This window comes from Procambarus clarkii, chromosome 30 (assembly GCF_040958095.1).
Source record: "Procambarus clarkii isolate CNS0578487 chromosome 30, FALCON_Pclarkii_2.0, whole genome shotgun sequence".
Classification (NCBI taxonomy): domain Eukaryota; kingdom Metazoa; phylum Arthropoda; class Malacostraca; order Decapoda; family Cambaridae; genus Procambarus; species Procambarus clarkii.
Window position 1 is genome coordinate 8,929,318 of NC_091179.1, and position 13,636 is coordinate 8,942,953.

Sequence of the window (13,636 nt, forward strand, 5' to 3'; positions counted from 1 at the left end):
CTCAGGAACCAGCCTTGTGAGGAGAGAGAGAGAGAGAGCGAGCCAGATAGCTAGCCAGCCAGATAGCTAGCCAGATAGCTAGCTAGCCAGCCAAATAGCTAGCCAGATAGGTAGCCAGCCAGCCAGCCAGATAGCTAGCCAGATAGGTAGCCAGCCAGCCAGCCAGCCAGCCATCAAACCATTACCTGCATGAGGTGTTTCACTGAGGCAACTTTGCTCAGGATAATATACTGATCAACTGAGCTGCTCAATGTGGTGTTCCTTTGTGTGACTTGTTTATGCAGTGTTGTATCTAATTGGCTTTACGTTGGGTGATGCTGCCTTGTCTGGTGATGAGTTGTGGGGTGGTTGTGCTGAGTAGTGGCGTGTGTAGTGCTGAGCTAGGATCAGCAGGGCAGGCAGAGGTGTGAGCAGCAGACGGCCGGCTGCTCCTCGCAACAATGGATCATCATTGCAACTCAAATTATTCCATTGAGTCCTCGGCGGCCAGCGCCCTACACTTGCAGTAGTGTTCCCCGAGTATCTGTGTATAAGTGTATCATGTACCGAGCAGGTCGAGGGATGCTGCCCTAACTGCTCCATGAGCCTCTCGCCATGTGACCAACGTTTGCGTGGGAATATGGTATATATTATACCCGTCCTCTTAAAAATAACGTCGCTTTTCGCTGGTATGCGCGCTATGGCCAAAAGTGGACGTAATTTGAAATGATATCGACTCACTAAAATGACGTACTGTCCCGTTTTCTGTTCGAGTCGTCCGGCTTACTCGGACAGGTTAGGAGAGGAAACTTTCACTTAACGTTTTTCATAACTTTTTGAAACTGTGAGAATTTCCTGCCCACCTAACCTATCAGAGGACCTTTAACTTACTGTTGTTGGAAAAAAATCCTAAATTTATTTTAATTTTTTTTAATTTTCAAATTAAGTCCACTTTCGGCCATAATGCGCCTACGAGCGAAAAGCGACGTTATTTTTAAGAGGACAGGTTGCTATATTAACCTTGGTGATGTGGTCTACCGTCCAGCCCAGCCACTTGGACTGGACGGTAGAGCGACGGTCTCGCGTCATGCAGATCGGCGTTCAATTTCCCCGACTGTCCTAGTGGTTGGGCACCATTCCTTACCACCTGCCCCCCCCCCGTCCTATCCTAAATCCTTATCATCATATCACTTTCTAGTGCTATTATAGTCTTTAATGTCTTAGTGTTTTCTGCTGATAATTATCTTACCTCGTGAGAGTCGGTTAGTCGTGGTCTAGTGAGACAAACTCAAGACGAATTAAGCACCTTCCCTTACCTTGCGATGATTTCGGGGCTCAACGTCCCCGCGGCCCGGTCCTAGACCACGCCTTCTGGTTGCTGGACTGGTCAACCAGGCTGTTGGACGCGGCTGCTCGCAGCCTAATGTATGAATCACAGCTTTTCAGCACAATGAGAACCTCTGCACATTAGGGCAGTCCTGGCACCACTGCATTTTGTCATTATATAGAATAAAATTGTATTGTCCTTCTTGTCCCATATTGTCCCATATATAATATATATATATATATATATATATATATATATATATATATATATATATATATATATAATATGTCGTACCTAATAGCCAGAACGCACTTCTCAGCCTACTATGCAAGGCCCGATTTGCCTAATAAGCCAAGTTTTCCTGAATTAATATATTTTATCTTATTTTTTTCTTATGAAATGATAAAGCTACCCATTTCATTATGTATGAGGTCAGTTTTTTTTTATTGGAGTTAAAATTAACGTAGATATATGACCGAACCTAACCAACCCTACCTAACCTAACCTATCTTTATAGGTTAGGTTAGGTTAGGTGGCCGAAAAAGATAGGTTAGGTTAGGTAGGTTAGGTAGTCGAAAAACAATTAATTCATGAAAATTTGGCTTATTAGGCAAATCGGGCCTTGCATAGTAGGCTGAGAAGTGCGTTCTGGCTACTAGGTACGACATATATATATATATATATATATATATATATATATATATATATATATATATATATATATATATATATATATATATATATATATATATATATAAAATATAATATATATATATAAATATAATATTAGTATATTTTGGTAGCAGTCTTTCCTGTAGACATATATTATTAAATATGACCGAAAAAGTAAGATTAATAATTCTAACACGAATTTTCTCAATCTTTCGTACATTACGCTTCACTGTTGGAGGTAAATCAAAAATCAATTCTCCAAAATTCATTTTTATTTCTAGTCTGACGCGACACGGGCGCGTTTCGTAAAACTTATTACATTTTCAAAGACTTTAGTTCACAAATACACAACTGAATAGAACTTACGTATCTCCGATTTTATATCTACATTTGAGTGAGGTGGAAGGGGTGATGTGGCATTAACACAAGACAGAACAAAGTGTGGTATTAATAGGGTATTAATTTCATCAACACAAGACAGAACAAGAGTATTAATAGGGTATTAATTTCATCAACACAAGACAGAACACGAAACAATGGATATTGAATAGAAGTGTTTGTAGAAAGCCTATTGGTCCATATTTCTTGATGCTTCTATATTGGAGCGGAGTCTTGAGGTGGGTAGAATATAGTTGTGCAATAATTGGCTGTTGATTGCTGGTGTTGACTTCTTGATGTGTAGCGCCTCGCAAACGTCAAGCCGCCTGCTATCGCTGTATCTATCGATGATTTCTGTGTTGTTTACTAGGATTTCTCTGGCGATGGTTTGGTTGTGGGAAGAGATTATATGTTCCTTAATGGAGCCCTGTTGCTTATGCATCGTTAAACGCCTAGAAAGAGATGTTGTTGTCTTGCCTATATACTGGGTTTTTTGGAGCTTACACTTACGAGATGGAAAAGGATGGGAAGCTGCCCTTTCTAGATGTAACAGTCATGGAAAAGGGCGGAGGTTTCCACACTGCAGTCTACACTAAGGAAACAAACATAGGAATGTGCCTAAATGCCAACAGCGACTGCCCAGACAGGTACAAGAGGAGTGTTGTTAACGCATATGTCGACCGTGCTCTCAGCCACAGCTCAGAATGGAAGCAAGTCGACGAAGAACTCTGTAGGGTAAGGCAGGTCCTAGTCAATAACGGCTTCTCCAATGGTTTCGTCGAAGACATCATAAGAAGGAAAGTGAAAAGCCATGCAACCTCTGAAGACACAACTAACACAACACCTATACCCCCTATTAGACTATTTTACAGGAACTTCTTTTCCACAGCTCATAAAACGGAGGAAAGGGTCCTGAAAGATATTGTTAATAGAAACGTTATCCCTACAGACAAAAATCAGAGGATACAACTGACGATTTACTATAAATCCAGAAAAACGGCCAGCCTACTCATGAGAAACTCTCCAGACACAAAACAGAACCCTTTAAAAGAGACTAACGTCGTCTATGCCTTCAAATGCCCACTTGGGGACTGTAAGCTCCAAAAAACCCAGTATATAGGCAAGACAACAACATCTCTTTCTAGGCGTTTAACGATGCATAAGCAACAGGGCTCCATTAAGGAACATATAATCTCTTCCCACAACCAAACCATCGCCAGAGAAATCCTAGTAAACAACACGGAAATCATCGATAGATACAGCGATAGCAGGCGGCTTGACGTTTGCGAGGCGCTACACATCAAGAAGTCAACACCAGCAATCAACAGCCAATTATTGCACAACTATATTCTACCCACCTCAAGACTCCGCTCCAATATAGAAGCATCAAGAAATATGGACCAATAGGCTTTCTACAAACGCCTTCTATTCAATATCCATTGTTTCGTGTTCTGTCTTGTGTTGATGAAATTAATACCCTATTAATACTCTAGTTCTGTCTTGTGTTGATGAAATTAATACCCTATTAATACCATACTTTGTTCTGTCTTGTGTTAATGCCACATCACCCCTTCCACCTCACTCAAATGTAGATATAAAATCGGAGATACGTAAGTTCTATTCAGTTGTGTATTTGTGAACTAAAGTCTTTGAAAATGTAATAAGTTTTACGAAACGCGCCCGTGTCGCGTCAGACTAGAAATAAAAATGAATTTTGGAGAATTGATTTTTGATTTACCTCCAACAGTGAAGCGTAATGTACGAAAGATTGAGAAAATTCGTGTTAGAATTATTAATCTTACTTTTTCGGTCATATTTAATAATATAAATATAATATATATATATTATAATATATATAATATAATATAATATATATATCTCATCATCTCAACATCTTCAAGACCCGTGTTGATGACAGAGCGTCATATCCCAGCCGGCAAAAGACTTTTTAAGCCTCGAGTGTTCCATTAGTAGACGGGGGCCGCGGATTTTCTTAGTTTATTTGCCTGGTGAGCGCCACCTGCTCCCATTCAGGACTCGTCTTTTATTTTAAACGCATCGTTTCCATTGATCCCGCAGCTGTTCCTCCACAATTTTTCTCCTCCAGCGACACCCAAAAGCCACCATTCTTAGCTCAAGATTGAAATTTGCTTTAGTTGTAAAGGCTTTAGTGCGCTATTCCAGGAGCGGTGTTAGTGTAAGGTGAGGCGGCGGCGGAGGGGGCTCACACCCCCCTGCCTGCTGATGGCCCGCGGGGGGCGCTCCAATAAAAATGAATGCCATAGAACGTTGGAATGTGTAGTTTACTTCGTCTCAAACTGGGAGAAGGGTAGTCAGGAGAGGTTGATGACCCGGGGGGGGGGGGGGGGGGAGTGACGCTGGCTCCTCCGTCACGGCTTGTGGCACTACTCCCGCCTCCTCCGTCACGGCTTGTGGCACTACTCCCGCCTCCTCCGTCACGGCTTGTGGCACTACTCCCGCCTCCTCCGTCACGGCTTGTGGCACTACTCCCGCCTTCTCCGTCACGGCTTGTGGCACTACTCCCGCCTCCTCCGTCACGGCTTGTGGCACTACTCCCGCCTCCTCCGTCACGGCTTGTGGCACTACTCCTGGCTCCTCCGTCACGGCTTGTGGCACTACTCCTGGCTCCTCCGTCACGGCTTGTGGCACTACTCCTGGCTCCTCCGTCACGGCTTGTGGCACTACTCCCGCCTCCTCCGTCACGGCTTGTGGCACTACTCCCGCCTCCTCTGTCACGGCTTGTGGCACTACTCCCGCCTCCTCCGTCACGGCTTGTGGCACTACTCCCGCCTCCTCCGTCACGGCTTGTGGCACTACTCCCGCCTCCTCCGTCACGGCTTGTGGCACTACTCCCGCCTCCTCCGTCACGGCTTGTGGCACTACTCCCGCCTCCTCCGTCACGGCTTGTGGCACTACTCCCGCCTCCTCCGTCACGGCTTGTGGCACTACTCCCGCCTCCTCCGTCACGGCTTGTGGCACTACTCCCGCCTCCTCCGTCACGGCTTGTGGCACTACTCCCGCCTCCTCCGTCACGGCTTGTGGCACTACTCCCGCCTCCTCCGTCACGGCTTGTGGCACTACTCCCGCCTCCTCCGTCACGGCTTGTGGCACTACTCCCGCCTCCTCCGTCACGGCTTGTGGCACTACTCCCGCCTCCTCCGTCACGGCTTGTGGCACTACTCCCGCCTCCTCCGTCACGGCTTGTGGCACTACTCCCGCCTCCTCCGTCACGGCTTGTGGCACTACTCCCGCCTCCTCCGTCACGGCTTGTGGCACTATCTCGTGGCTCTCACTTTCATTATGTGAATAATTATGAACATTTTGATTGCCAGGTTGTGGGGAAATTGAAGATGTGAAGGTACTGTTGTGGGAGGTCACTACTGTCCTGGTGTAGGACGGAGGGTCACTACTGTCCTGATGGTGTAGGACGGAGGGTCACTACTGTCCTGGTGTAGGACGGAGGGTCACTACTGTCCTGGTGTAGGACGGAGGGTCACTACTGTCCTGATGTAGGACGGAGGGTCACTACTGTCCTGGTGGTGTAGGACGGAGGGTCACTACTGTCCTGATGGTGTAGGACGGAGGGTCACTACTGTCCTGGTGTAGGACGGAGGGTCACTACTGTCCTGGTGTAGGACGGAGGGTCACTACTGTCCTGATGTAGGACGGAGGGTCACTACTGTCCTGGTGGTGTAGGACGGAGGGTCACTACTGTCCTGATGGTGTAGGACGGAGGGTCACTACTGTCCTGGTGTAGGACGGAGGGTCACTACTGTCCTGATGGTGTAGGACGGAGGGTCACTACTGTCCTGATGGTGTAGGGCGGAGGGTCACTACTGTCCTGATGGTGTAGGACGGAGGGTCACTACTGTCCTGGTGTAGGACGGAGGGTCACTACTGTCCTGATGGTGTAGGGCGGAGGGTCACTACTGTCCTGATGGTGTAGGACGGAGGGTCACTACTGTCCTGGTGTAGGACGGAGGGTCACTACTATTCTCCTGATGGTGTAGGACGGAGGGTCACTACTATCCTCCTGATGGTGTAAGTTCTGGTCACTACCGTCCACAAAATGATAGTATGAGGTAATATCAAAACACCAACATCAAGCTAAACACTTGTACCCAGCGTCAGGAGGCGCTGACCAACGGTAAATCCTCGGGGGTAAAGACGGCATTAACCACCATGATCCCTTTACTCATTGACCGCCGTTTACCACAAGCTGCTTAGTGTCCATCATCTCCGAGCAGTGCCCCTGGGAGGCGGCCGAGCGCTCCCCCAGCACCACTGCCGCCCGGGGCTCTGGTGGTAACCCTGGTGATGGATTTCTTTTGTGTTAATGAGTCACTGTGGCAGTGTCTCACAGTGGGACTGTCTCACGCGGCCGCTGCGGCTTTGTCTTTGGTGTTATTAATGATGAATCAGGCTTGGTGTGAGTCAGTTCGGCCTCTCGGCCCGGCCTCTCGGCCCGGCCTCTCGGCCCGGCCTCTCGGCCCGGCCTCTCGGCCCGGCCTCTCGGCCCGGCCTCTCGGCCCGGCCTCTCGGCCCGGCCTCTCGGCCCGGCCTCTCGGCCCGGCCTCTCAGCCCGGCCTCTCAGCCCGGCCTCTCAGCCCGGCCTCTCAGCCCGGCCTCTAAACAAAGACCCAAAGACCATTCCATGCACCCGCCAAACCCCCTGGTGTTTATGAATGAAAAACGGTTTGCACAAGACTCACAACTGCTGACGTTCGAACACTTCCGGAACAAGTGCTTCACTGACGACTTGTGTTCGAACCACAACGCTGTAAATGCTTCACCCACGCACTACAAATACAAATAATCGCCAACAGAACCTAAACACCTAACGTAACCAGAGCCTAAATATGCACAATATGCTAAAATAAAATAATAATAATTTATATTTGAGAAAATTCCTGTTTTGAATGAACATCACGTTAAAATTGATGAATCCGTCTGCGGGGTCGACCGCTGGATGGAATGGACGTGGTCCGAGGACGGGGTCGTGTGATTAGTTATGTCACACTACGCGACGTTCCCCTCATTTTGGTGAAGTTTTAGGCTCAATAGGTTTACGGCTACGCTGTTTGTACAGTGTTTTTGTTAACTGTTATACGCCCTTTATTAGGTATCATCAATAAAGATAACTTAAGGTCTTGTTACGTTACATTTTGTATTATTATTATTTCCATTTTCCTCGAGGTTATCTTCCAGTATCTGGAGGACGCTTCTTGGGACTGAATCACAGCTTATAACTGTTGATTTCACTCGTGATTTCACTCGTGATTTCACTCGTGATTTCACTCGTGATTTCACTCGTGATTTCACTCGGATTTCACTCGTGATTTCACTCGTGATTTCACTCGTGATTTCACTCGTGATAGTTTGGCTTTTATTAATCTTTTGTCGTGATAACTTCTACAAAAGATATTTGAAACGTAACTACATATATACCGGGACTATATACAGTAGTACATCCGGGACCCTAAATGTATTTTTGGGACCCGGTAGTACAGTCGGGTTCGTTCTCGAGGCGCAATCAAAAATTCCGGGTTCGAATCCCGGGCGGGGCAGAAATTGTTAGGCGCATTTTCCATCACCTAATGCCTCTGTTCACCTAGCAGAAAGTAGGTACTCAAGAGTTAGTCAGCTTGTTGTGGGGTTACATCATAGAAATGCATAGCATCCCATGCATGCTAGAAAAGAGGAACCATGAGAGACATGATCACGCCATATAAGATATCAAGTGGCATATATATAAAGTTGACAAAGAAGGAGGATGTGTTTGATATACAAGAAAACAAGGAGAAAACACATAGAGTTGGACTCTTGCAAGACATAATGATGGACCTTGCACACGGTGCCGGCTTCCTGTCCCCGGCGAGGCCACTAGAGAGCATGGCCTTCAGGTAATTACAGGAGAATTCAGGTAAAATTGGTATGTACGCATTACCGTACACACACTGACACGCACACCGACACGCACACCGTACTTGTTCAACGCCTGTAACAATGGATAGATAATCTCTTCAATTTCTGGAACAATAGATTAATAAAATAGATAATATTTTCAGTCACGTTATTGTGACTCATCGTCTGCATCTTTTTTCCCCCCCTGGGAGGACTGGTCGGGGACCGGGCCGCGGGAACGTTGTGTCCCGAAATTATCATCGCAAGGTAACCCCATCTTTCTCACACTCTCTCTCACTCTCACCACATATCACAACTTTCATTATTATCTCTACCCTTTCCAGTCATCTTCGCATTTACGTTCGTCTCTATCGTAACCCCTGGGCGAGTTTCTTCTCCCCTCCATCTTTCATTCTCTGCATATTCTTTCCTCCCTTTCTCTACCCACATGTATCCCATAACCCCTCTTCGTACCCTTTCTCTTAACTTACTACCCCCCTTTCTTTTCCCGCTACTTTCTTGGTCTCTGTGCTTAGATTGGTGAGTTTAGTGAGGAGCCTCGCTTGTGTCAGGGTAGGCGTTGACTTCCCCGATGGTCAGAGCGGTTGGGCACTCTTCCTGCGCTGTCCGTATATCCCAGTTCTTCTGTTGAAGTCATATCTCTTCCACGTGCCTAAATGGCTATACCTTCCTTTGCTTCTATTTCTAACTTGGTTTTCTATTATTGTTACCCCTCTCTTCCTCTCCTGCTTCACATCCCTCTCTAACATTGTCTATCTTCTCTTCAGTTCTTACTCTTCCACTCTCTCTCTCATCTCCCCTCTCCCACACCCTTCCAGCTGACTCCTGTATACAAACACGTCCAGTTGTGCCTTTGGCCGGCTCCACGACCCAAGAACTCGGCTACCTCGAGCGTTAATCCGTTCTCTTACTCCCCTAATTCACAATAGTTTGCTCCTCTCAGGGTGGTGCTATAGTGGCCTCCTGAATTATGGAAAATAACAGATGGAGTTCCACACAGCGTTGGTTGGATGGATGGGTTTGGGGAAGGGAAATCCCTAGCATAGGATTTATGACTTGGGGGGGGGAGGGAGATTTTTCTAGTGTTTGGTGGATGGTTCGATGTTTACAGAGTGATAGATGGATGTTGGGGGAGAGTTGGGGGGATTTGAGGAATTATGAGGTGAGTTAGTTAGTTTAGTTCATTTATTATGCACCCCATACCCATCTTACGGGCAGTAGTGAAAAGGGTTACAGAGATGAATCGGGAGATTTCCTGAATTGTTTGAAATGATCAGCGAAAATGTTTATATCTGTGGAGCGTAGTGTGTGGAGCGGTGCTTTGATATGGCGCGTCTTGATCATGTTATAATATGGGTGGTGATGGACTGCTCTTGGTTATGTGGGGGTGATGTGTTGGGGGTGTGTGGGTGGCGTGTGGCTGGTGTGTGTATGTGTGTGGGGCTGGTGTGTGTGTGTGTGTGGCTGGTGTGTGTGGTTGACGAGATGATCATGGGGGCGGTAGTGAAGCCAGGTAAACTGCTGGTCCGGACCAACGGGTGGGGACTGTGGAAGGGTGGGTGTTGGTAAGTGTGGGCGGGGGTGAGGTGGGTGGGTGGGTGGGTATGGTGGCATATGCGTTGGTAAGGGTGGGCTGGTTGGGCTTTGGAGTGGGCGGGCGGGTGAGTGATGGTGGTAGCGGGTGGTGGTTATGCAGGCCGGGTGGGATGGAGCGGAGGCTGGGAGCATCCTGGCACGTAGGATGTGGGATAAATCTCAAAACAATGAGGTACTTAGCGGCCGCGCCAGAGACAATGGGCGACTCTGGCGGTGAAGCCCCAGTCAGCCCTGGGCCATCCCCCAGGCCACCCCGTGGGCCATCCCCCAGGCCACCCCGTGGGCCATCCCCCAGGCCACCCCGTGGGCCATCCCCCAGGCCACCCCGTGGGCCACCCCGTGGGCCACCCCGTGGGCCATCCCCCAGGCCACCCCGTGGGCCATCCCCCAGGCCACCCCGTGGGCCACCCCGTGGGCCATCCCCCAGGCCACCCCGTGGGCCACCCCGTGGGCCATCCCCCAGGCCACCCCGTGGGCCACCCCGTGGGCCACCGCATGGGCCACCCCGTGGGCCACCCCGTGGGCCACCCCGTGGGCCATCCCCCAGGCCACCCCGTGGGCCATCCCCCAGGCCACCCCGTGGGCCACCCCGTGGGCCACCCCGTGGGCCACCCCATGTGCCACCCCGTGGGCCACCCCATGGGCCACCCCCCTGGCCACCCCCCCCCCCAGGCCAGCCCTAGGCCCGCCTCTGGCCTGGGGCCGGCTCACATGTCGGGCTGGAGGGTGTCATTTTTGGCCTGTTGTTTAGATTTGGGGCTCTATGTTAGGCCTTTGGGGAAGCGCCAGACTTGCCTCCCAGACTGTTGTGTGGGGCGTCTGGCACGGTGGTCCCTGGGAGTGGTCGGTTGTGGCACTGTGTGTGTTGATCTGTCTGCCTAACTTGCTCATTCACCTGTTTCGTTGTAGTTTAAATTGAAGTATAGTTAGTTTTAATGGCGTCTCCTCTCTCTCGCTCACATACACACACACACACACACACACACACACACACACACACACACACACACACACACACACACACACACACACACACTCACTCACTCATTTCGTCCGCCCCTTCCCCCTCCCTACCCCCCGGCCAACAGCTTGCGTAAACTAACGCTTTACTCTGCTGTGAGAAGCAGGAAAAGCAGCATTACCCTCAGCTCACCACCACCTTCTATACTAGAAAGACATACTGCTTTTTTAAACAAATATTTTCGTGTGTGTGTGTGTGTGTGTGTGTGTGTGTGTGTGTGTGTATGTGTTGCCAAACAGTTTACATGTGTGTGTGCCTGTACTCACCTCCATGTGCGCGCTTACCTGAGCTTCAGCTCTCGGGCCATGGCTCTCAATATTCATTTCCCTGATGTACATTTTATGGAGCCCCTTCGACCCCGTCATACCTGTATCTAAAGCTGTTGATCACACATATTTTGTATCACATTTTGTGTCTTATCCTACACACACTTTTGCATGCTGTATCTTGTATGCTGCGTCACTACACTTAATCCTACATACTTTGCAGCCTCTTGTATGCTGCGTCACTACACTTAATCCTACATACTTTGCAGCCTCTTGTATCCTGCGTCACTACACTTAATCCTACATACTTTGCAGCCTCTTGTATCCTGCGTCACTACACTTAATCCTACATACTTTGCAGCCTCTTGTATGCTGCGTCACTACACTTAATCCTACATACTTTGCAGCCTCTTGTATCCTGCGTCACTACACTTAAAGGGGCATGGGGTAGGATATTAAAAGTTGTTCTAGTGCAATCAATACTTATTGACGTTTTATATGTAAAAAAGGGCTGCAACTGGTCCAAGTTTCAGCATCGTAGTCTGAATAGAAAGGGAGAAAAAAAATGTATATTAGACGATTTTTCAACATTTTTCAACGAGACAGAACAAACACAAGTGTCAACCGAAATCATTTCTATGACACTCGGCTATCACATTAGCATATAATTAAGGTTTTGTTGCCAGCTTTCTATCCCAAAGGTATTTAGTGCAAGTAATACAAATTTTCAAAGTTTGCATGAAAATTATGCAACACAGTGTTTATATATTTATAAAGTCAATAAATGGCCTTAGGAAAACAGTGTTGCAGCAGAGTTTAGAGAGATAAACTCTACATATAAGGTGTAAGTTTCATGTCAATTGAATAAAAAATGAAAGAGTAGAAATAACGTTTGTTATTTGAAAATAAATAAGTAAAAAAATAAGTCTAAGGTGCTGCCATCTGTGGCTGAGGTTGACATCAACCAATTTCCTCCAAAATTGGCACCCTTACAGATAGGCTTACGTGCAGTCAGGTGTACAAGTTTCATGCAAATCGTCCGATAACAAATAAGAAAAAAATTGAACAAAAATTAAACAAAACATTTTTTGGATAAACTAATTATTTATTTTGTTGTATGCTATTGTGATAGCTGAGAGTCATAGACATGATTTCAGTTGACACTTGTCTTTGATGTTAATTTGTGATGTTAAACCACTGTTGGTAAGGCCAATCCACTGTTGGTAAGGCCAATCCACTGTTGGTAAGGCCAATCCACTGTTGGTAAGGCCAATCCACTGTTCGTAAGGCCAATCCACCGTTGGTAAGGCCAATCCACTGTTGGTAAGGCCAATCCACTGTTGGTAAGGCCAATCCACTGTTGGTAAGGCCAATCCACCGCTGGTAAGGCCAATCCGCCGCTGGTAAGGCCAATCCACCGCTGGTAAGGCCAATCCGCCGCTGGTAAGGCCAATCCACCGCTGGTAAGGCCAATCCACTGCCCCGTCGAGACGCTAATAATTACGTGGCCTCGAGAACGAGTTGCGTGGTGTCCTCTCTCTCTCTCACCTCTGTTCTCTTATGCTGTCTTTACACCTCGAGCTCCTTAGTTCTGGACCCGGTCTTGGACAGTCCTTTGGGACGATTGTGGATTTATGTAGGTATGTGCGGGGGGGAGGGAGGGAGGTAGAGAGAGAGAGAGAGAGAGAGAGAGAGGGAGAGAGAGCGCCCGACCGACCGACAGACCGACCGACCGACCGACCGACCGACCGACCGACCGACCGACTCCAGCCTCTTCAACACCACCACCAACAATAACACCACCACATTAATAGATCACCACAAGTCTTGAAACCTTTTAGTGCAAAATATCCTTCCCATCCCTCCCATCCCCATCCCTCGACCCTCCCTCCTTCCTTCCCATCCCTCCCTCCCTAGCCATTCCATGTGTGGGTTTACCGGCCACTTTCTTCTTGTGTTCGGTACCATCTGTGGGGTAAAAATATGGGAGAGGGGGGGGGCTGGTTGAGTTACTCGTGGGTGTTGGCACCCGTGGAGGACCTGCACACTTGCTCTCCTTGTGCTGTGAGGAACGGTGAATGGTGTGTGTGTGTGGGGGGGGTGTTTGTGTGTGGGCGTGTGTGTGTGTGTTGGGGGGGGGGTGTGTGGGCGGGCATGTGTGTGTGTGGTTGGGGGTGTTCACCTATTTGTATTCACCTATTTGTATTCACCGATTTGTTTTTGCTGGGGTTGAGCTCTGCTCGTTCGCCCTGCCTCTTAACTGTCAATCAATCAACTGTAAGTACTAACTATTTTTTCCCACACACACCCCAGGAAGCAGCTCCGTAACGGCTGTCTAACTCCCATGTACCTATTTACTGCTAGGTAACAGGGGCATCAGGGTGAAAGAAACGTTTGCCCATTTGTGTGTGCCTGTTCCGGGAATCGAACCTGGGCTACATAATTACGAGT

At 48.2% G+C, this 13,636-nt stretch overlaps 1 protein-coding gene across 1 annotated transcript in view; it reads right to left on the reverse strand.

Moving 5' to 3' along the window:
- LOC138369889 (microtubule-associated protein 6-like) overlaps positions 1 to 6,561 on the reverse strand; it is a 40,797-nt gene extending 34,236 nt beyond the window's left edge. Inside the window, exons 1-2 of the mRNA XM_069333635.1 lie at positions 6,520 to 6,561; positions 4,734 to 5,791 (exon numbers count right to left, since the gene is read on the reverse strand). Of these exons, the coding sequence (XP_069189736.1) occupies positions 4,734 to 5,791; positions 6,520 to 6,561 (1,100 nt within the window). The remainder of the gene's footprint in view (positions 1 to 4,733; positions 5,792 to 6,519) is intronic.
- Between the last annotated feature and the right edge of the window lie 7,075 nt (positions 6,562 to 13,636).